At 41.4% G+C, this 25,088-nt stretch overlaps 1 protein-coding gene across 7 annotated transcripts in view; it reads right to left on the reverse strand.

Annotated features, from left to right (window-relative positions):
* The window catches only part of LOC118229832 (serine/threonine-protein kinase MRCK alpha-like), a 375,259-nt gene that overhangs the window by 69,240 nt on the left and 280,931 nt on the right, over positions 1 to 25,088 (reverse strand). For all 7 annotated transcript variants that reach the window (XM_035422277.1, XM_035422272.1, XM_035422276.1 and 4 more), the window contains 6 exons: positions 11,352 to 11,471; positions 11,068 to 11,148; positions 3,273 to 3,378; positions 2,720 to 2,856; positions 2,074 to 2,213; positions 1,840 to 1,921 (listed from right to left, as the gene is read on the reverse strand). In XM_035422277.1, coding sequence (XP_035278168.1) covers positions 1,840 to 1,921; positions 2,074 to 2,213; positions 2,720 to 2,856; positions 3,273 to 3,378; positions 11,068 to 11,148; positions 11,352 to 11,471 — 666 coding nt within the window. The remainder of the gene's footprint in view (positions 1 to 1,839; positions 1,922 to 2,073; positions 2,214 to 2,719; positions 2,857 to 3,272; positions 3,379 to 11,067; positions 11,149 to 11,351; positions 11,472 to 25,088) is intronic.

Below are 25,088 nucleotides of genomic sequence, written 5' to 3' on the forward strand. Positions count from 1 at the left end.
ATTCTATCTGTCTCTGTGGCACTCTGAAATGTGCATTCTCTGCTAAGCTGAGCAACGGATTGGAATATGTGTATGACGTAGTGTTGCATGGTATACCAAAACTTCAGCACTTTCTCGGTACTTAAAAAAAAAAAAGAAAAAAAAAAGAAACGGTTCGGTATTAGAATATTCTGACGTTCGGTAGTTTTGAGTCAAATGTAAAAGCCAGGGAAATTTGTCTCCCGCGTTACTGATTGAGAGGATTAAAAGTGTCATTTGTCAGAATCTTCTCTAGATGGCAGTAGCAACTAAGGTTGCCAAGTGAGGTGACGTGTGCTTGTGCCTTCACTTCGCTGATACAGCGCAGGCTTCGACTCAGTTGACTTCAGTAGCAATAGGTGTTCTAATTTGTCAATATTTAATTATAGGAAGATGCTGCATTGTTATTGAAATATGCTGTTTTTAGATCTTTTTTAAAGTGAAAGACCTGTTTAAAGATAATTTACTTTACAATTGTTTAATTTTAGAAGTATATTTAATATAGTTTTCTATGGTTTAGTGTTGTAACACTATAGTCCTATGCTTATTGTTATGTTGAACAGGCTTCAACTTAAAGGTTGTTAATAAACCAGGTTTTTAATAAATTGTGAATTCGAAAATGAGATCAACCCTTTTGGACATAACGTTTCTGATCTATTAAGGTAATTTCAGTATCGTTAGGTACCGAGTATTGAATCAGTATCGTTTCAGTATCAATTATCGTGATACTAAACCTGGTATCGGTATCAAAGTCAAAAGTTTGGTATTTTTGAAATTGAGTGTCTTTAAATAGGTTAGTGGTATTATATAATGTGGATATTTCACACTGTAATGTAAGCATTAGTAGTGTAATAGATTTTTGTGATGCATGCAACAGTGATGACGAGAGTGTTGGAACATTGCCAAAACGTGGTGGACAGTTAAATTATTTTCATATCGTCCCATCCCCCTACAAGCTGACCTAGCTAACGATATTTGATTTCAGCATTATTAATGATATTTATCTCCGCCGGGCGAGAGCCTGGAGTGGATTATGCGTTTGGTCGCGTGTGTGTATCTGTCCGCAGCTAATCTCGCATAGTACTGGGCCGATCAGCTTAATACTTGTTGTGCATGCTGTCAGCAGGTCAATGACCTGAATTCACGAATATTTTGCAAATCGGTTAACAACAAGTATTTTATTTGAAATAATTTCCATCATTGTACATTGAAATACATTGACTGCTAACTCCTCACTCCTCCTAACCGGCCGGTAGGGGCTGCAAGTGATCAACAACTGCTTCTGTTTGGAATGAAAGACCAGCAATGTAAAATGTCAATTTCAACGTTAAAATGCCAAAAAAATAATCTGCCAACTAACAGGGTATGTTAATGTTTTTGCTGCCATTTTCACGCTGAAATTGATATTGGTCCAGATTGTTCCTGTCCAGATTTGAAATGAAAGTGCCAGACTATAACGTCAACGTTAGCTCTGTCTAACACATCGTGGCTGATATGAATGACATTAGGTAACATGTCACCACCTTTAGCGTTACTTAACTGAATCAGCATTTTTGGGATTTTCAGTGGCATGGTAAAAACTTGTAATATTGTATTTGTCTGGTTGCATTGATTGTGTAGCCTCTATTGTTACATCAGCAAAGCTAACACGCCTGGCGGAGATCTGCACTCTACTGAGTACACTCTTCTAGTTATTATTGTTATTGTTATTGTTATTATTATTAAGAATAAAATGTGTTCCTCTGGTTAGGTATTCCTCCCCGGGCACACCCAACACCCTGTCCTCCCTCTCATTCCTCTTTCGTCCACTCTCACACTCACTCTGAAAATGCAGGGTATATCCTTCCGGCTGGCATGTATGACATCTGAAGCCAGGACTGAGCTGACAGAGAACTCCTCATCCCTGCAAAGCAAGTGAGAGGTGTGAATGAGGCGTGCCTAAGTAACTGAGACCAAGCATGAGAATTAAACCATTATCTCTGCCTCAACTGCCATTTTCACCACCAACTAATGTCTGTGTGAGAGTGGGGGAGAAGAAGAACAGAAGTCACACACCTCATGTCAATAACCTGGCTGACCACTACGCTGGGCTGGGAGGTCTTGCTCTCAGCCAGGTCATAGAGGAACAGCTTGAAGTCGCAAACGACAGCAATAGCTCTCTGCCAACCTTTTTTCACCCCTGCTGGCTTGGGTACCTGAAAGACAGACAAAATCACAAAGGTGCCCTGTCATAAAGTGTCCATGTTCACAAATTTCATTCATATGGTTGGACAAAATTACAGTTACATACAGTACATGATTTGGGGGGGAGAAAATCCCCAAAAAACAGAAATATTTGCAGATCAAATCCTTTTAAAGTAGGTTGAATTTGGAAAAACCAGGTAAGGGCAAAGCTACTAATAGTAGGGGATTTGTGAACCTCGTTGCATATTCATGTAGCCAAAAATTATATTACGCAACTTTTGTTCACATTGTTTCACACGCTAATTGCCATAAAATGCTAAATCCATTACAAGATTAACAAAGCCCTGCTCTACCATCATTAGGATGTGTCAGCAATGGCCTCCTGATATATCCTACCCAATGACATCCTGAAAGGTATGACTTCCTTGCTGAATGAAACACAACACAAATGTAACACAAACCTGCAGATCAGATCTACAGCAAGGGGACATAGTGAAGATGTGACAGCCCTCCTTACCCGGACGTGCCCCTCATAAGCTGTGCCAATGCCCTTCTGCGGATCGATACCCAGTGGGCCCTTGGTCTGCTCAGGTGGGATAGGGCACACTGCCGGAACTTTGTCCGCACAGGTCACATGACAGGAGAAGTTACAGACTGGATATTGGAGGAGACAGACAAACTGATTCGTGAGCCACTGAATTTACCATTCATTTTTACAGAAGAAATGTTTTGGTTAAGATATAATATAATAAAGCTATTATTTGCTTTAGAATAGACCAAAGTTTGCAAAACTGATAAACATAAAACGTCATTAACAAAATTCAAACTAGAGGGTGCAGGCAACCTTGGAAGCCTCCAAGGCTTGTTTGAGAAAGAAAACCAAAACACTGCGGAATGCTCTTCTGACCCCATAAATATGTCAACACAAGAAATGTTCCAAGCATTGTTGGAAGCAAAGTATGTCAGAGTGCCGTTATGAAGCCACATAGCACTTATGATAGAAGAATCCCCATCTATTCATCACACTTTTCATCACACTCTTCCTCCTCCCCCTTGCCCCTCCTTCCTACCTTCACATGTGCAACCCTGTCGAATCAGGCCCACCATCAGGGAGGTACATTGATTGCATTTAGTTGGTGCGCTGAAGGACCTAACCACAAACTGGTGAGCTTTGGGCTGCAAGTGAATATGATACATGCATAGTTGATTGATCAAAGACATCATACTGCAATGGGTTTACAGTATCAGAACATAAAACAGTTTTTTTTCTTCTTTTATTACCACAAAAAAGGACAGAACCAAAACAGAACAAAACCATGTTGCAATGCAGGACAGCAAACAACTACTAACACTACAAATGTGTGAACATATTTATAGGGGAAAATGGAACAGAAATAGCAATTCTAGTAAAAGTAATGTAGAAACCGTAATCCCATATGGAAAAGGACTACAGTAGTCCACAATGTTACCTGAAAATGATGACTTAAAATATCACTGTTAACCAAAAAACCCCAGAGTATTCCTGTAAAATAGCTACAATAGATTTTGTTATTTTGAGATGACAATACTTACTGAGATAACTATTGGGGAGGAATAATATCATAGATTATGAAAAATGTATCTTAGCTTCCATTAGGAGTAGTGCAGTTGCCCATCATATTGGTTCAGAAGCAAGAAAAAAAATTGGATGGATGGACATTAGCTGGAAAAAATGAGTAAAACTAAACCAGAATTGAAAAATAAAAATAAAAAAGGATGGGGGTCAGCCAGAGGCCAATATGGTACGGTAGGGATGATAATAAAGGGATCCAAGATTTACACTTAGAAGAGAGAGAATCTTAAAATTTTTCACTGTACCAGTGATCTATAGTAGCAGGAGTGTCTTTAATCCAATTTTTAATTTAATCCAAAAAAATGCATTTCTGAGCCACAAACAATACATTTTTTTAGAGACTGTGCTATTTGCACAAAAGGCATTGAAGAAACACGATGAGTGAAGTATTAAATATGTCCGTCCTTTATTTTTGGAGAAATATGCGTTTTAAATTCATTGTCTTATTTTCAGCTGGTTGTGGATGTTATCAACTTAGTGCGTCACAAGTACAGTAACCACTCCCCTTTCCACGCCCCGTAAAGAAATCTGACTGGACACACCGTCCTGCTACAAGTGTGCTGTGAAGTTTAGGTAGCAAACAACAAGGCTGAATCCTTCTGACGTAATTTACATAGAAACTATATGCTCAGATCGCCTAGTTTCATTCACTGTGGCCAAGCGGAATCGATAACGTTTCAGAAAATATATAACTTTAAAAGGTTTAATTCAATCTTCTACTGGGACTTGTGCCGTTCATTGAGGGTGTGAAAGAAAATTTCGGTGCCGCTGACTATAATCGAATGTTTTGCAGATTTACCGTTCGATTGAACAAGTATCATTCAAAGTACATTTTTATGGGTTAGTGCTGTCCGATTGTGCTAGCTACTTCACATTAACCTTGTACGGCGATCAGTAAAGGCTAACAGCACAGCACCACTTAATTATTGTCACTTCTATCACCACTGTAATGAACTAAAATAAAGGCGACAAACTACTTTTTCTGTGAGAAATGTATTGTTGACCTGCAGTCAGTCAGATTGCTGTGATAGCTCATTCTAAATGGATAACTCGTGACCCATAGTTAGTGCCGCTGGCTTGCAGGCAAGACAATCAAATATTTGACTAAAGTTAGGTTCACTTATTAGAGTGCTTTTTAAGGACTATTAGACTATCTCTGGTTGGTTCTATTCATTTATAGCTAGCTAGCTAACGTTAGCTAGCTATGTAGTTTGCTTTCATAATGTAATGTTATCGATAACGTTAGGTCGCTAGTTTGCTTTCGTAAGAACGTTATAGTTGTGGTTTTATCTTAACTTGACTGGCAAGCTAGCTAGCTAGCATAAATTATTATTTGATATAAGTCAACGTCCTTAGCTGTCGATACTTTATATACTAAGTTAGCTAGCTTGTGAAAATTCAGTCTCCCAAGCACGTATCATGGAGGTAGCTATGGTAACGGGGCACGGTCTGTCAATCATAGCTAACTGACAGTTCTCATTACCACGCCCAGACAGTTCGGGTGAACTTTCATAGTGGGAAATTTAGGCTTAGAAAAATACGTTTTAAAATAAATTTAAATGACTGAATAATAAAAAAATTATGCACATTTGTTTTGTTGTTGCCTAAAGACAACTGGCAAGTGTCACATTCAACCACCATGTTACTCCTTTAAACACCCTACGAATTTATAAGACTAAATGTATATCATGTAGAAGAAGCAGAGGCACTTGGGGTGCTCAAGACAAGGTTTGACAGTGCTACACAACCTCTAGAAAAGGAGTGCCAGATTCAAGTCTCACATGGTCTAGACAATATTTATTTATTTATATAGTTATATAGCACCTTTCAAGCAAAAAAGCACAAGGGGCTTTAACAATCAGTAAGAGATAAAAGAAAAATAAATATGAGTTGAGGCAATATACAGATAATAAAAGCAATTACAATATACAGGCAGTCACAAAGGAAACGGGATAGAAAATAAAAGACATTAAAAGCCAATCAATAAAAATATGTTTTCAGTTTGGTCTTGAAAGGTGACGCTGACTCAGCTGTTCTAATGCCCAGAGGAAGATAATTCCAGATCCTAGGGGCTGTAATTGAAAACCCACAATATCCCTTTGTCTTCAACTTAGAATCTGGAACAGCCAACAATGATGTTTCTGATTACCTAAAAGGGTGACTGGTTTGGTAAGGAGACTATGGAGGAGCAATGTTGTTAGGGCGCCATCTTCAGGCAGAGACGGAACAGTTTAGCTGGCCTGCAACTTCAGCTGTAGGCAATTGCAATCATTTTTAATGCTTTGTCTGTTCTGCCAGCAGTGAGACCGGGGTTCTGGAATGAGACACACATGGGAGCTACATATAGTCTATTCCCTTCCCCTGTTGTGTGGGTTTTGTGTGTTTGTTTGTTCATGAGAGCGCACAATAAAAACCTGGGTGCGTCTGAGACTTGCAGACTGTGTGGTTTGTGGGGAGAGGAACATCAGAGCCTGTTACAATGGTGGCCCGTACGAGGGGAGAGGAGACAAGATAATTTATGGAAAAACAAGCAGAAACAAGGGTGATGGAATCGCCCCTGGGGCAAGCTTTGAGACTGCTAGCGGCGCTGCAGGAGAGACAGACCGCCGCCCTCTTTGAGCTGGCTCAGAGGCAGGTGGAGGATTGGGCTCTCCTGCGGAGTATGCTGCAGCGAAACCCGGCAGGACAGCTGCCACCAACAACCCCAACTGGCAGGTATGCTGGACTGCAGATGCCATGAATGGCAGACATGGAAGACGGTGAGGCGTACCTAGCCATCAAGTGGGTGGTCAGCACTCTTTGCTATTATCTCCGGGGACACCCTTTCACCCTCTGTTCGGACCACATGCCCCTTCAGTGGCTCCACCGCATGAAAAATGCCAACGTGTGGAAAACTCGTTGGTATCTGGCATTACAACCTTATAAGTTCAAGGTGATCTATAGGCTGGGGGCTCACATGGTGGTGGTTGACTTCCTCTCCCACTTGGGGGAGGGGCAGGAGGGGGGTGGAATGGTGTTGGATGGCAGCCGGATGGCTCCCCGACATGGGGATGGCACTGGGGGTACGTGGAGGGGTGGTATGGTTAGGGCGCCATCCGCAGGTGGAGCGGTTTAGCTTGCCGCAACTGCAGCTGTAGGCAATTGCAGTGATTTGTAATGCTATATCAGTTCTGCCTGCAGTGAGGCTGGGGCTATAGAATGAGAGGTACACAGGAGCAACATATAGTCTGTTCCCTTCCCTTATTAGGGGTCCAAGCAGCGAAGCTGGTGGAACCCTATTGTATCTGTTAGGATTATTAGGGGTCCAAGCAGCGAAGCTGTATCTGTTAGGATTATTATTATTATTATTATTATTATTCTCATTATTTGTCTCCGCTAAAAGTGTCTGAGGCTCAGCAACCATAAGTCCTAGAGCAACCAAATTTGGCAGGTGGGTTCCTATGGCCCCCCACTACTCAGGCACTAAAAATCACCTAAGTCGGCGCTATAACAAAGGGTCATGTTTAAAAGTCCCACACCGTAAGTCAGATCAACACAAAACTTCATCGACTGATGCATCTGAATGTGCTCTACAACTTTTCTGTTGGGACCACCTATGTCCGCCATATGGTTTGCCCGCCATTTGGACCTTTTCATTAGGTGGGGTGCGGAAGAGCTGGAGCTCCAAATCTAAACGGTTACGACATCTAGTAAACTTCTTTACGGCAAGCGACATCCATGGCGACGCAAATAATCCGACACCGTAGGGTCTAGTATTTATCGGTGAAAGGACGGTCTGAACGTCGGGGAAGGAATGGAAGACAGTGCCACCCAGAGTGCGTGCTACGATACCAAAAGTTTGATAGTACAAGCATTTTTAGAGGATGAATAATTACTTTTCTTTGGCATGGATCTATTTGAAGACAGTATCGGGTGAGTTCATTAAGTCTTTAAATCTGTCATTATGGTGAGAAATAGCTAAACCATTTTATTGATAGGTTCTGAGTTTCTGTGCACACGCGCGAAAACACACTGGTATAATAAAACAATGACGGTAATACATATATAGTCCGCTTCATTCCGTTGCTACCATAACATAACAGACTATCTTGTGTCTACAGCTGCAGTTTCTCGCTGCAATTTCTAACATTGAATATTCACAAAAGACGCAATTTATGCTGTACTCTGCCAATGTCTAAATGAATAATACGCTACGGTAAAGCTTTGAGAGGATGAATCATTACTTTTCTTTGACATGGATCCATTCGAAGACAATAACGGGTGAGTTTGTTTACTCTTTAAATCCGTCACTATGCTGAGAGAAATCGTATTCTCAATGTAATCTCTAAATTGACTGTAAGGTTAGGGTTGTAACTAGTTAGCTATTTCGTAGGTGACTTAGTCTTAACTCGTCTTAACTATTGCTTGTATTTTTGCATAGACTGCGTTGTTGCTGTTCTTGTTTGTGTTACTGTTAATCAGTTTAACCTACAGGGTCCAAGTTGAACTATGCGGTTGTTCCCTGCACTTGGAACGATAGGCTACTGCCCTCTAGGGTTTTCGACACACTTGTTCCTGGTTATGGTTATACATTTTGTTGTACGTCGCTCTGGATAAGAGCGTCTGCCTAATGCCTGTAATGTAATGTAATGCAATATTCCGTAGCAACAAGATAAACCCGACATTAGCCCTAAAATATGCCAATACAGCAGTGAAAACGCTGCTCACTGAATAACAAAATAAACGAGACAATTAAAAACAAAAATTATACCATGTCATTCTACAGTCAATATCTGGGACTAAACATTTAATAAATATACAATCTTACCATCGGTTTTACGCGTAGAGATGTCCCTTTTGCGAATGAGTGGTCATATATTGTCTTGGACAATCATTTTGTGAAAAATACGCGCATCTGTCACGCCTGGGTCGGCTATCTTCATAAATAGCTGTGCGTAATACCACACTTGTTGCTTACGGCGTTGTCGCCCTTTTTAGTGCAATTTGGCTTGATTGACAACTCATTTATTCCGTAGGTGAGACTATAAGCTTTCTAACGATGTATAACATGTCTGATTTTGCTTTTGGAATAGCGTTTTATAGGTCAGTGTAACCGAAATTTTTCTTATCTGCCAATGTCTAAATAAATTAAACCGGTAGGCTGCTCTGCGGCCAGCACGCAGGTCGCAAGTTGATATTACGTCTTTTTTTCCGTTTTTTCTCAATGTCGTCTTTATTATTTGAAATGTGTGTTATTATTCTATCTGTGTCTGAGGCGCTCTGAAATGTGCATTCTCTGCTAAGCTGAGCAATGGATTGGAATATGTGTCTGACGTAGTGTTGCACGGTATACCAAAACTTCAGCACTTTCTCAGTACTTAAAAAAAAAAGAAGAAAGAAACGGTTCGGTATTAGAATATTCCGACGACTGAGAGGATGAAAAGTGCCATTTGTCAGAATCTTCACTAGAAGGCAGTAGCAACTAAGGTTGCCAAGTGAGGTGACTTGCGCTTGTGCACTCAGCTCCTTGATACAGCGCAAGCTTTGACTCAGTTCACTTCAGTAGCAATAGGTGTTCCAATTTGGAAATATTTTATTATAGATAGATGCTGCATTGTTAAAATATGCTGTTTTTAAATCTATTTAAAGGTGAAAGACTTGTTTTAAAGATTATTTACTTTAGGACTGTTTAATTTTTGAAATATATTTAACATATTTTTCTATTGTTCAATGTTGTAACACTATAGGCCTATGCATATTAATATGTTGAAGAGGCTTCAACTTAAAGGTTGTTAATGAACCAGGTTGTTAATAAACCATGAATTCTAAAATGAGGTCAACCCTTGTGGACATTACGTTTCTGTTAAGGTAATTTCAGTATCGTTAGGTACCGAGTATCAAATTAGCATCGTTTAAGTTTCAAGTATCATTTCAGTATTGAGTATCGTAATACTAAACCTAGTATCAGTATCAAAGTCAAAATTTTGGTATCGTGACAACACTAGTGTGACGCCTTTTTCAGTTGCGGCGCAAAAACACTGCAGCTGTGCATACACGCCGGACCATCTAAAGGTTACGACATGCCATCTAAGTGTTACGACATAGTAAAGGCCTTGACGGGAAGCGGCCAGGACATATCCATGGCGACGTAACTAAGTCATCCAACAGCGTCTCTTAGCACAAAATTGGCCATAAGTCATCAATATTTTATACGATCATCATGATATTCAGTAGATATGTTGGGTGAAGGCATATGATCATGAGGACAAAGCCATTTTAAAATCGCTCCATAGGGGGCGCGATGGTGCCAATGCTTGGACCCCTCCCAACGCCGCTTGCGGCTTTAATTGTGTATTTTGTTTGCCTTGCTGCATAACCATACTTTCACTTCAGCTTCAGCTCACGGACAGATAACTGGACATTCTCGTTAAGAATTTTATAGCACAGAGCACAACTTACCATAGTTCCTACAATAAGTCTTCCAGGTACCAAGGCAGCAAAGCAACCCCTCACCATCACATTACCACCACCATGTTTGACTGTTGTTATAATGTTCTTATTGCGAAATGGTGTGTTTTGAAGAAATTTTGGCAGGCTGGCCACTCCTGAGAAGATACACCACTGTTCCAACTGTAATTCATTTGGAGATAATGGCTCTCACTGTGATCGGAGGAATCCCAGAGCCTTAAAAATGGCTTTATAACCCTTTCCAGACTGACATACTTCAAAAGATTTTTCTCATCTGTTCTGGAGTTTCCTTTGATTGTGGCATAGTGCGCTTGTAGAAACTTTATGGTGATTAATTGGTGCTTACATTCAACAGTGATGGCGGTAATCAAGTCTGTCTGCGTTCAATCAGCTAAATGTAATTATCAATTAAATTTGGTTAATTGATCGGTCGATTGAGTAACTAAGAGGACAATTACTTTTCACATAGGTGATATGGGTGTTTGATAACTTTTTTCATTAAATAAATGAAATAATTTTTTAAAATGTGTTTTGCATTTAACTTTCTCAGTTTCCCTTTGTCTAAAGATCAGAAACCATTCTGCGTGACAAATATGCAATAATTCAAGGCACTGTAATTAATTGAATTTTAAAGTTGGGTGTATACAGGATATGTTGCACTGTGCCATGCCTGGTCTTGAACACAACCAGGGTTCCTGCTTCTATTATATGACCTGGTAAACCAGTAGCAGTATAAAGTTATGTGAGGCTCTAGTCCTTTTATCCTTCACACAACTGATCAATCTTATGTATTGAGACAATCTTACCTTTGGTGTTAGAAGGCCAGATGTACTGTATCCAGACCTCATGGTGGGAGTCTGGACAGTGCGTGGGGGGTGGTCTATCAACTGGATGGGAGAGCAGGAAAAAGTGTGAGGTTCTAGGAATAGTGAATTTAATATCTCACCAGCTCAAAGGGTACTTAACGGCCAATCCGTTAAGTACCCTTCATGGATGTAAATAAAATGGGTTTTGACTCTCATGCTTTTTTATGTGGCCTTAAGATGAGGGCCTGGACTTGTAGTGACAGGGGCCAGAATTTGGCTGTTACCTCAATAAGCTCCATGTCACTGGCTGTTGAGGGTGATCGTGAACGGGACATTGGGTGGGATTTGGATTCTTCATCTCGGGATGGAGTGTTGGACGAGGTGAAGTTGTCAACTGAGTCAATCTGAAGGGTGTGGGGGGTGGGAAAGAAAGAGACAGATATGATATAGGTGATGTCCCACTGTATCTAACACAGAGGACAAAGCCAGACACCATGCAACCCAGAAGGTTTGAAAAGCCATCCTGGAATATTTTAAACACATTGTGTCACTGCAAATGAGTTTCACATTCAGGTGTTCAGAACGGTGTTCATAAATATTGTATGAATGAATCATGTCTTGGTGATTGAGCTGTTCTTCAACAAAGATGCAAATAAGTGCTACTAATGTGAATTCTGCACCACACTGGAGTGAAATGTTACAATAATTCAGCATGTTTTACAATTGGTCCATGTGTGTAAATTTGATGTAGAAATACAAAAACTATGTTTGTTCATAAAGTAAGAAAGGAAAAATAAAAATAATGATTTGTGGTAATCAAAAACAAGATATTTAATGAATACTTGGAATATTAAATGATGAAATACATTTATTTCAAAGATATAGCAAAGAAACACTCAGTCATGCATGAAATAACATAGGAAATGAATACGGGTCATTTTTGACCCATGTTGTGCATTAGAAGGGTAGTGATACAAAAACAAGTTAATTGAGGAATACCTGGAATACTGAATGATGAAATTATTTTTTTGCAAAGATATAGAAAATAAATCACTTTTGACCCATGTTGTGCATCAAAGGGTTAACATGCCATGCCCATTTTTGTATGGTACTTCAGTTATCATATGCTCAATATGCAAAATTTCAAGTGCAAGGCACATGCAGCATACGTCACAGAGATTTGTAATTACATGATAAATGTACTTTAGGTGGTGGGCTATTGGAATTGCAAAGAAATAATATAAGCTGCACTCTTCCAACCATGCCCCCTAATGTCTGCCGTGCCATGTTGACCATGGCCACTAATATTTGCCTAAATTCATTTTACCAGTATGTGGGAATTCTGCTTGATGTGATATACATATAACTGTCAAACTTTGCAAACAGGTATAAAGTGACCTCCTTTGCACACTTGACAATAAAGATGAGGTCAGGTGATTTTGGCCATATTGCAAATGGTAAACTCGTTATTTCCATTGAATACCATTTCTCCAAATCTGGAGCTTGCATAACCTTCAACCTTGGGAAAGAGGAACCAACCTAATAAAGATACGTGGCATCACATCACTTGGTCACTTGGTACAGCAGCCATACTGTGAATGGCAGACATATGTTATTTCTGTGTTAATTTAGTTAAAATTAATTTCTCCTGACTTAGTTCTTGTATAACTTTCAAAGCTGGTAAAGAGGCTTAATTGTTACCTACAAAGGACACTTGCTATCAGATGAGTCAGGTCACGTGATATGGGTGCAGATTCAGGGCGCCCCCACAAATTTCTGTTTTTGTGACCAGTCATATGGCCTGCCTCCTCTGCACCGGTATGTAAACAAGTATGCATGATAAAAATCAGCCTTATGCCAATTTACATAACTGAAAGTATCCCATGTGAAAAAAGTTTAGGCCATTTCCATTTTTAAAAAGCTAATGTGTGGGTTAGCAGAAAAACTTCCATGTCAGTTAACCCCTTAGCGCACATGCCAAATCTGGCCAATCCTTGCCCATTTAGGAGGTACCCTATTTAAAGCTTTATAACTCCAGATGTTAACACTACAGAGACTTGAAAAATGGCTTAAATGAAGCAGGACATTTGTACCATTTACAATCATAGCTTAGATTACTTTATATTCATAATTTTGGAAGAAAAAAAGTGCCACAAATGCAATTGTTTAGGCAAAAAATCTAAAATGAATTTGCTCTTTTTTAGTTCGCAATGAAATACTGAGAGATTGCATATATACAGCAAGTTAAAGTATACATGTCCTGGATCAAAAACTTCTTGACCACAAGTTCATAAAATCTAGGGGTGGATATGTAGAACTACTAAAGATCTATGAAGCAAAATCTAAGCTGTGTACCCAGCGTCGCCAAATCTGCCCAAAATGTCTAAATTATGCATTACTGTAAATCACAACATATTCACATATTTCACTACAAATCAACTGTTTTTACTCAAGAAACTCACTGTTGCATCATTTTCAAATGGGAATAAAGAGCTTTCCGTCAGTACAGTGGTAGAAATGGCTAGGGGTCCAGAGACATACCCAAAATCTCTCCAAAAAGCAATATAATGCTTTTTGTCCATTGTAAAGCATATAAATGAGCCCCTTATGAAGATTTAAGATGAAACATTGATATCAGATTTAAAAACAATGCAAAAATATTGTCACACAATGCTGTACAGTACCTAAATGTGTAATAATTAGCTATTGTATGTATTTCTATACTCTGTACTCTCGTATGTTTTCTTGTATGGGGATGGGATGACATGAAAACAATTTCCAATTGTCCACCATGTTTTGGCAATGTTCCAACACTCTCGTCATCACTGTTGCATGTGTCACAAAAACTACTAGACGAGCAACGAACACATACATTAGTGTGAAATATCCTCATTATAAAATAAAATACCACTAACCTATTTAAAGACACTCAATTTCAAAAACAACTTATATTACCAAAATATTTTGAGCAGTAATACTTACATAGCAATGATGAAATCTTATCTGTTTTCAGTAGATAGAGACAGACAGTAAATCAATTATACAGTTCTATGCGCATCTGTCTCACTCCAGAAAACGTTGTCAACTAGGTCTATCAGCAAACATATGGCTTAGCTATGCCCAGAAGTCCTCAATAATAATAGTGTTTTCCAGGAAGTTGCGAAAAATTGTTGACAAGGCTTCGTTAGGTGCAGCTACCACCGAGTGAATTCGTAAGTGAATGCGATGATAAGAACATTTTCGGTTACGCTGACCCAGGGTTTCCCCCAGAAAAGTTGTTAGGCCTGGTGGCAAGTATCTTTTGATGGGGGCCGGCGGCCCAGCGCGGGCCGGCGGGCAAGTGTCTTTTTTGATGGGGGCCCAGCGTGGGCCTGCGACAGACTGATGGCAGCGTTAAGGTAGGGCCCTATAGTTTCTGTGATAACAGAATCACAGACGGAATCACGGAATTGAGAATTTAAAAAAGCTATAATACAGATTCCATAGGGCCCTACATTAAGTCAGTGCTAAAAGCTGACAGAAGATTTGAAAATATAATGTAATGTGAATGTTGTTATAAATAAGTCATTTATTCAACACACATTTAAAAAACAACTATTTACAGCATAGCATAGTCTTACAAAGAATCTGACAACAATGTACAGACTTGGAATGCTGTGTTTTCAACAACAACAAAAGAAATTAAATAAAATTAAAATAAATAATATCAAAGTTTTTGCACTCTACAAAAAACTTACGAAAAAAGTCCTGATTGGCTACTGATTCTTACAGCCTTGGAATGCTGGGCACATTTCAACAAAAACAAAAGAAATTAAAATAAATAATATCAAAGTTTTTGCACTCTACAAAAAACTTGTATTCAAGTCCTGATTGGCTACTGAATCTTACAACAAGCCTTGGAATGCTGGGCGCATTTAAATAGGGATCGGAATCGCGAACCGGTTCCAAGTTGTCCTATTCATTGGAATCGTATGGCTCCGAGCTTATCGATTCCGCTTATCGAAGCCAGCATGTTTTTACGACAGCTGCGCATTGCAAAACAATGACGTAATGCCTTGGGGGAGGCACGCACGCAGGCGGCCTCTCTCAGGTGTTTGTTTTGGACAGCAGCTGTCACAACAAATTTGATCCGGGCTGCCAGCCTTGATACATTCTGTTGCGAAAAAGATTCTAAGACGACTCAGCAATTTCTCTGGATTAACGGGTTATTTTCTAGCCTGAAATGCGATCGTATTATGAAATGGCTACACGTTATGTAACGTGCAAGTAGTTGGCTATCTCTCTGGATACAAAGTAAATGTTTTTACCAATAAATAATAATAATAAATGCGATTTTCTCCATGGAAATAGCTATACAAAAAGGCAAAATAAATGTCCTGTTTGTGATTGCCGTCGTAGATGTCAGAAGGAAATGTCACTGACAAAAAAAAGTTTGCTCTCTTTGTAGTGGTTTGGGCTGGAAACGAGCTGTAAGAGTGGGATATGCACAACACTGCCTACTTATTGGCTACTAAATCTTACAACAATGTACAGCCTTGGAATGCTGGGCACATTTCAACAACAACAAAATATCTATGTATCTGTGTTACTGACTGTTTAGCTAGCTAGCTAAGTTAGCTAAATGACCACGTTGTCGTGCACATCAATGTCACCAAGCTAACGTTATTAATAAACAAGTGAAGTCGTTATTTAGATGGCGATTAATACATCATGTAATGTTACAATGTATCGAACATTACATTCATGCTACTAGTTTAACGTTACCTACACACTGCTTAAGTTAATATAAAAAGAATGTACTTACTGACGAGATGAAGTGATAACGCAGTTTGTAACGAGGTTAGTTAGCCTACTAAATAAGAAACGGTGGCTTGCTAGGTAATGTTAGCTTGTGATAGTTGGAAGCATCAAGTGTTGAACGTCACTCTATGCACAATGAGGGTAAAGAACAGACCTGCTGTTTTCCTATAGTGTGTTCACGTTTTAACCAACAGATGTCACTGGTGAGCTGTCCAACCAAGCCGCCCCACGGCAACTGCAGTTTAAAAAACATATTAAAAATACGTTAAAAAAAAAAAAAAAAAAAAAAAATCCCTGATGCTTAGGCCCGGCGGGGGGTCAATTTAGGCCCGGCTGCCCGCCGGGCTTGCAATACACTGGCGGAAACCCTGCTGACCTATAAAACGTGATTCCAAAAGTTATACATCGTTAGATAGCCTATACTCTCACCTACTGAATAAATGAACTGTCAGTCAAGCCAGACTGTACTAAAAAGGGCGAAAACGCCGTAAACAACACGTGGTATTACGCACAGGTATTTTGGAAGGTACCCAGGCATCAGAAATGCGCGTATATTTCACAAATGGATTGTCCAAGACAATACATGACCACTCAGCCTCAAAAGGGACATCTCTACGCGTAAAACCAATGGTAAGGTTGTATAGTTATTCAATATTTAGTCCCAGATATTGATTGTAGAATGACATGATATCATTTTTTAAAACTTTTTCTTGTTTATTTCCTTATTCAGTGAGCAGCGTTTTCACAGATGTACTGGCATATCTTAGGGCTGTTGTCAGGTTTATCTTGTTGCTATGACGGAATACGATTTTTGAGTGGTGAAAGAATATTTTTATGAATACCCAGATAGACAATATTGTCCATTATGTCATGGGTGGGGGGTGTAGTTGCAGATGAGACTGGGAGGGGGTGCGTGTTAAATGAATGACCAGAGCGACACTGTGAAACTCCGTATTCGGCATAGTTGTCGTGTATCGTCTACTAATGAAATTAAAACAACGCGTTTCTGTTTTTAACTCACACTTTGGTTGCAGTAGCACTGAATGTCTGAGCTCTGTAATCTCGGCACGCCGGCGTGCCGACCACTAGGGGCTTTGCGCTCAGAGGTTAAAACTGCATCTGAGGTAGTCTTGGATATACAGTATATTCAATCAATATATATTATGGGTGACTTCAAACCCACAATTAATTAGGAATTAAAGACAGGACAAGGAAAAATTGAGAACATTTTTTAGATGTTATACATAACATTTTTTTTTTGGACAGTATGCCAGTCAGTCTACAAAAGGGATCTGGTGCTATGTAATGATCCTGACAGAACCTGCAGCATAAAGGTAATCGAGCAACTTGGGACAAGTGATCATTCTGCAGTTAGTTTTGATTTTTGGAAAATTAACAGGGCCTCCTCTAAGCTCAGAATTCTTCATTTTAGGCGAGCCAATTTCAACAAGATACAAGAAAATTTAAGTAATACAGATTATGTGCAACTTCTGGATTTCAAGACTGTGAATGACAAGTGGGACAGGCTCAAAAGGATTATTCTTGAGGCACAATGTAAATTTATTCCAAAGGTAAGGAAAAGTAAGTTGAATAAGCAGTCTCACCAGTGGATGAACAAAGCTATACAGGACAGCTTGAGAAAAAAAACTATGAGATATATAAAAAGAACAGTACTGAGAGTAATACAGCTGAATATTGTAATATGTGTGCTAAGATTAAAAAATAACAAAGGGGAGCCAAGAGGCACTTTGAAAGGAAAACTGCTCAAGATGCAAAAAGTAACCCTAAACATTTCTTTCAATGTTGCAGTAGGAAAATGAAAGTCAAGAAGGATGTCAATTGGATCACTAATAAAGAAGAAATATTGCTTTATAAGCAGTATTTATAAGAATACAGATATTGCTGATGGCTTAAAAAAATGACTTGGTTCAGAGTTTTACTAGAGAGGTTACTCATAGACTGGAAGGCACATTCAGCACTCAGAATGTCAGCAGATATTGAGATAGAGGATAAAAAATTACTGCACAAATTACTTAAACTAAAGACAAACAAGGCAGCAGGGTCCTGATGGTATATACCTATTTATGTTTATGAGTTATGTGAGATCATCTTTAGACCACTGGCAGGTATTTTTACACAAACTTTAGAAACTGGTGAAATACCAGAGGGCTGGAAGCAAGGTAATATAATACCAATACAGTTAAGGCCAAAAGTTTACATACACCTAGGCTAAAGACTTTCAAACTCAAAAGGGGTGGTGTGGTTAGGGCGCCATTTGCAGGCGGAGAGGGAGTGGTTTAGCTGGCCTACAACCACAGCTGCTTGCGATTACGATTAATTGCTAATTGTCTATATGCTCTGCCTGCAGTGAGATCGGGGCGCTGGAATGAGAGACGCATGCGGGAGCGACGTTTCATTTAATCCCCTAACTTATCGTGTGTTTTGGTTTGTTTGTGTTTCCTTGTTTTTGTATCAAGCGCACAAAGTCTGTGCGTCTAAGAACTATGGATTGTGCGCTTTGTGGAATGAAGGACTGCAGAACTTGTTACAGTGGTGGCCTGTATGGGGAGAGAAAGGAGGCAAAAACAAACTGGAAGGACAAGCAGGAGCGAGGGTGAATTGTCACTGGGGCAAGCCCTGAAACATCTAGCGGTGCTGCAGGAGAAACAGACTGCAGCCCTCTTTGAGCTGGCTCAGGGACAGGCAGAGGATCAGGTTCTCCTGCAGAGCATGCTGCAGCGGAACCCCGCAGGACGGTCACTGCCGACCACTCCAACTGGCAGGTATGCCGGACTACAGATACCAAGAATGGCAGATGCTGAGGACGTAGAGGCATACCTGGCCACATTCGAGGGTACAGTGGCTGCCTGCGGGTGGGCTACAGAGGAGTAGGCTGTGTGTTTGCTTCTTCTTCTCGCCGGGGAAGCTCAACAAGCTGTGCACAGCCTGCCGGCGTCCTCGAGAACTAATTACATGGACCTGAAGCGGGAAATTTCAGACCAAGTGCGTCGAACGGAGGAAGATCACTGTCGCCGCCCTGTTGTATTTCAATTTCATTGTGAATGTAACCTATTTGAATAGATATGATGGGTTTGAATTTGAATGGTCCAATCGGAAGGAAGCACAGCCTCTTATCACCAATCAGAGGCAGCGCTCCAGTTCTGACATTATGCAAAATGTACCCACTCTAAACTGTATAAATCTAATCACCCACCAGTACTATTTTTAACTTTCTCTCTGAGTTGTTCCCGTAGCCGGCTGCGTAATAAATCTTCCTGTTTTTACTACAAACTTGTGATCTGCTTCTTCCTGGGATAACGGTCATTTCACCTGTTTTTGGTAATATCTTGATTAACCTACACTGCTAACCAGTGGCTCCAGCCAGCAGTGCACTCGGCGGTGGAGGCTGTTCAGCAGGTAACGCTCAAGCAGTTTGTGCTAAGGCTGCCGACTGGGTGCACTGCCATCGACCTAACTCACTGGACACCACCATTGCCCTGGCGGAGGACCACCTCAGCGCCCTCCAACCTCGCTCTCTAGAACCTTTCCCCGCCCCGAGAGAACCCTGGTCTTCTCATCCGGTTCCAGCACCAAGGAGAAGACCACCAGGATGACCCTCGTCGGTAGCAGGGAAAACTGCATCTTCTCTCTCCAATAACCCCTTCTATGTTCCCCCACAGTCCCCGGTTTCAGTGGTTGCAGCACAGAACACCCAGAGGCCTCCTCAGACGCCTGAGCAGGAGTGATGGCGTTATGGGCGGCCCGACCATTTCCGCAGGGACTGTCCCCTGAAGGAACTGTGACAAGTGGTGCGGGTCGCTGGCGGCAAGCCCCCTCCTCTGATCAGGAGAGGATGTACCGGATACGGGTAAGGATTCAAGGGGGTACATGCCAGGTTTTGTTGGATTCAGGGTGTAAACAAACCATGATTCACCAAAGGTTGGTTCGGCCTGAGCCATTGGTGGAAGCATTGTAGGTGTCAATAAGGTGTGTGCATGGGTATATTTACGATTACCCAGTGGTGCCAATGGAAATTCGATATGGGGGAAAAAGCATAGAGTAAAGGCTGCGGTTAGCTTCCGCCTGTCGCATCCCCTTTTATTGGGTATTGATTGGCCGGGGTTTAATAATGTAATGAAAAGTTACATAATGAAGCAATCACGACTGATAGGAATCTATGAGCTATGTGATGTGTTCAGTGGTGACGCAAGGTCGTCCAACACTGCTGAGGGAGAGTTTTATGAGTTTTATAATGTATTTATAATGTATTTGTGTGATTGTCCTGACTTTTTTGACTGTTTTATATGTGATTGTTCTGACTCTTTTGTATACTGTGATTGTCCTGACTGTTTTATTGTTGTACACCTGCCCAGGGACTGCAGATGAAAATGAGCTCTTAGCTATATCTGGTACAATGCATCAAATTTCTATTGCTGAAATTCATGTTAAAAAATGTACAGACCCTGTCAAATAAATTGAATAAAGTAAAGTAAAGAAAAGCTCTTGTGAGAGCTTCCCCGACTTCCAGCATACATATCCAGGAGGACTCTCCGCTCGAGCAGTATCGAGATGATACTTTACGCTTTGCCTTTGACTAAGTGATAGCTATCGATGGTCACCGGGCACACCCTGGCACCGCTCTAGTTCACCCTTATTTTTCCATTATTAAAGATAATGGAAATTATTTAATTATCTCGGCTATACCGAGTGAGTGGTAACACTCAAACGGGAATGGAAATCACCCAGTTGTTGGTACCAAAGAGCCGTCAGGATGGGCCCGATTCTATTGACCAGGCATTCGCGGTGAAGTGCAGAGGTGATGTGTATCTTGTCCCGATTGTCAGTTAGTTAATCCCGCAGCCACTCCAAAAGTGGCTTTGCGCCCATTACCATTAATGGAGGTCCCATTTGAACGGGTGGGGATTGACCTCATCGGGCCATTAGACCAAAGTGCACGCAGGCATCGCTTTGTGTTAGTTTTAGGAGACTATGCAATGCGAAACCCGAAAGCAGTGCCGCTGTGTAGCATGTCGGCTAAGAATGTTGCACAAGCAACGACAGTAGCTTGTATATAATAAAGATGTTCAGCTGAGACAATTTGCACTGGGAGATAAAGTGATTGTATTACTCTCATCTTCTACCTCCAAATTGCTTGCCAGGTGGCAAGGGCCCTTTGTGGTCACACGGCAAGTGGGGGATGTTGATTATGAAGTTGTACAGTCTGAGAGGGGTGGGGCAACATAGATGTACCACCTCAACCTCCTAAAAACATGGAGAGAGGCGGCTCCTGTTTCTCTGGTTACCATAGTGAGTGAGACAGATGAGTTGGGTCCAGAGGTGACAAAACAGGCTAATTCTACCCCGGCCCTTTGTGATAATCATCTCTCACTGTGGCAGAGAGCAGATGTGGCCCAGTTGCATACGTGCTTTGCTGATATATTCTCTACCCTTCCAGGGCACACAAATCTCATCCACCACCATATTGACACATCTCCAGGTGCAACGGTGTGTTCTCGGCTTTATAGATTGCCTGAACACAAAAAAAGACGATGCAGGTGGAATTGCAGGCTATGTAAGAGATGGGAGTAACAGAAGAATCAAACACAGTGTGCAGCAGTCCTATTGTGCTTGTGCCTAAGCAGGATGGGTCTGAGCACGTCTGTGTTGATTATCGCTAAATAAATGATGTCTCACATATCGTTGACCCTAGGCATATCCTATGCCTAGGGTCAACAACCTCCTGGACCAGTCAGGCACTGCTTGTTTTTTCACGACGCTGTCGACTGCCCTGTGCTGTACATTAGCTGGAAGCTGTCACAGCGGGATGCAAAGTACAGCACTGTGGAGAAGGAGTGCCTGGCCATCAAGTGGGCAGTCGGCACCCTCCGTTATTATCTCCTGGGATGCCACAACACTCTCTGTTCAGACCACGCATCCTTTCAGTGGCTCCACCGCATGAAAGATGCCAATGCACGGATCACTTGTTGGTATCTGGTATTGCAACCATATAAGTTCAAGGTGATCCATAAGACGGGGGCTCGGATGGCGGTGGCTGACATCCTCTCCCGCTTGGGGGAGGGGGGTTGGCTGGCAGCCGGACAGCTCCCCGCCCTAAGTTGGGCGGTGGGGGTATGTGTAGGGGTGGTGTGGTTAGGGCACCATCTGCAGGACGAAGATGGAGAGGTTTAGCTGGCCTACAACCACAGCTGTTGGCGATTTTTTGTATCGAGCGCACAATAAAGCCTGTGTGCGTATAAGAACAATGGATTGTGTGGTTTGTAGGGAGAAAGACTGCAGAACTTGTTACATCACATAACCACACATTTCCTGTGTTGAGGTAATTTTAAAATAATAGCTAAGAGACAGATTTATGTCAGCTTTTATGTACTATATCAGATTTTCAGTGGGTCAAAAGTTTACAAACGCTTTGTTAGTATTTGGTGGGATTGCCTTTTAATTGCTTAACTTGAATCAAATGTTTGGGGTAGCCTTCCACAAGTTTCTCACAATACTTTGCCGGAATTTTTGCTCATTTCTCCTCAGAGAACTTGTGTAACTCAGTCAGGTTTGTGGCCTCCTTGCTCAGACATGCCTTTTCAGTTCAGTCCACAAATTTTCTATGGGATTCAGGTCAGGGCTTTGTGATGGCCACTCCAATACTTTCACTTTGTTGTCTTTAAGCCATTTTGTTTCAACTTTGGAGGTATGCTTAGGATAATTGTCCTGCCGGAAGACTCAGTTGTGACCAAGTTTTAACTTTCTAGCTGATGTCTTGAGGTGTTGCTTCAGTATTTCTAGATAATCCTCCTTCCTGATGATGTCATCTATTTTCTGAAGTGCACCAATCCCCTTTGCAGCAAAACACCCCCACAACATGATGCTGCCACCCCTATGCTTCACAGTTGGGATGCTGTTCTTCGGATTAAAAGCCTCACTTTTTTCCCTATATACATAGCGCTGATCATTATGGCCAAACAGTTCAATTCTTCCATCTGACCAGAGAACACTCCTCCAAAAGGCTAGGTCTTCATGCTGGTGATCACCTGCAAACTTCATTCTAGCTTTTTTATGCCGGTCTTCCTTGCGCAACAGCCTTTCAGGCCATAGCGATGTAGGATTCTCATCATGGTGGATGTAGATACTACCTGATGCCTCCAACTCCTTCACCAGTTTCTTTGTTGTTGTCTTGGGGTTCAGTTAAACCTTTCAGACTAAGTTCATTCAGCCCTGGGGGTTAATTTGTACCTCCTTCCTGAACGATGCAGTGTCTGTGTGGTTCCAAGATTTCAGGGGCTGGAGATATACTGTAATTGAGTTTGAAAGAGACACGTCTGAATGTGCTGTTAAAACAAACTAATACGGATAAAATTGTCTTTCCAGGGGAACGATGATCCAAAGGGACAAAATCATCTAATTCTGTACAGGTAATTTTTGATATGGAAATGTTACAGCTTTATTTAGAGCTCAACAATTAAAAGTAAATCAATGCTGTGGCTCTCTCCTCATCTTCTACCGCCGTCGAAGCAATTTAAAAACTAAAGTTATCATTTCAGCTCCGACTGGACGGTTTTCTTTTATTTTTGGTGTTCTAACTTTTGTTGAACTTTGTGTCTTCTTGTTTGATGCATACATCAAAGTCTTATTTGTTTTGAAAATGACTACTTACAAACAACCATACAGCCTTGTTGGATTATATATACCCTGGAAAAAGATCTTCAATCAACTCAAATCATCAATAAACGGTGTACCGTAGACAGTGAGTAACTATGCCTCCGCTCACCTCTCCGCCGGCTTGTGAGGGCTGTCGCCACCAGGACCAGAAAATCGCTGAATTAGATGGAAGAATATCAGTGCTTCATCAGACAAAGGACAACGAGCTGCTCCTCGACTCCATGATTTTACCACCATCTACCCCCATGGCTGACCCGAACGTGGACGCAACTATTCCCTGGAATGGCGTCAGCACCAATGCCGAGGTGTCGGTGACAACCAAATGGGAAAAACTAGGCGCTAAGCCAAAGCCAAGGCTTATGTCAACTTCTACCCCAGGGATGCCTAACAAAGAGCCATGGACGGTCGTCCAGGGAAATACCAACAGCAAGCAGCTTTCACCACCTACCATACGCCAACAACCTTCTGAGTTAAGAAACAGGTACCACGCGCTGTCAGAGCCCGAATCACCCAACTCCCCTACAATCGAAGAGCTCCTAACTGCCTAAGCACCCCCCAGGGACTGTGTGTTGCAGCCCCAACACTCCAAGCACAACCACCCTCGCCCTGGTTTGCCTGAGGAGAGCGCCCAGCAGCCACTGATTTCTAAACACCATCACAATCCCCATACTGACTGGCAGGCACATACATCGGTGCCACAGTCGCCCGACCCTACAACTCTGCTTATAGGGGACTCATTAATCAGGGATGTGAGGAGGAAGATGCTTAAAACATGTTGTTTTCCTGGTGCTACTCTCTGTGATATAACGGACAAAATCCCGCAGATTCTGCAGAATCATCCGGCTGTTGACAAAATTATTTTGCGCGTAGGCTCCAACAACATCTCAAAACAACAGTCTGAACTTTTAGAACAGGATTTTATTCACTTGCTGGAAACTCTTGAGTCTTACACAACTCAAGTGCACATATCGGGACCAATACCCACAATGGGCCGAGGGAATGGCCATTTTAGCAGACTACTGGGACTTAATACTTGGCTAGCTTATGAATGTCTTGCCCGCAAAGTCCATTTCATTGACAACTTCAATCTGTTCTGGAGCGCAGAAATCTTTTCAAAGCAGATGGGCTTCACCCGAACATCGCCAATGTGCAAATGCTCGCTGCAAATCTACGTTACAATATCCACCACCCCCCACTTCCCTTTTAACAGACACGTTGTCCAGGAAAACGACCAACAAAATTCTCAATCTCCTCTTAAAATGATTTCTGAGACACTGAGGAAAAAGGTGAATGAAATGGATGAACTTCAGAGCAGACTCGGCAAGCAACGCTCCTAAGGATTTCTTCGACACTCTGGTCCGGTAAATATAGAGAGCTCCATTGGTAAACTGAATTGACACGCATACAACCATGCTACTTTTCAGAACATTCCTGTCATTTGCAATAGCCAGTGACATGGCCAAATGATGCAGGGCTCTAATAAGCAGAACTTAATAACTGTAAACTGCCAAATGAATACTGAGCAACCAGTTCCCCAAGTTCTTAAATGT

This window comes from Anguilla anguilla, chromosome 6 (genome assembly GCF_013347855.1).
Source record: "Anguilla anguilla isolate fAngAng1 chromosome 6, fAngAng1.pri, whole genome shotgun sequence".
Classification (NCBI taxonomy): domain Eukaryota; kingdom Metazoa; phylum Chordata; class Actinopteri; order Anguilliformes; family Anguillidae; genus Anguilla; species Anguilla anguilla.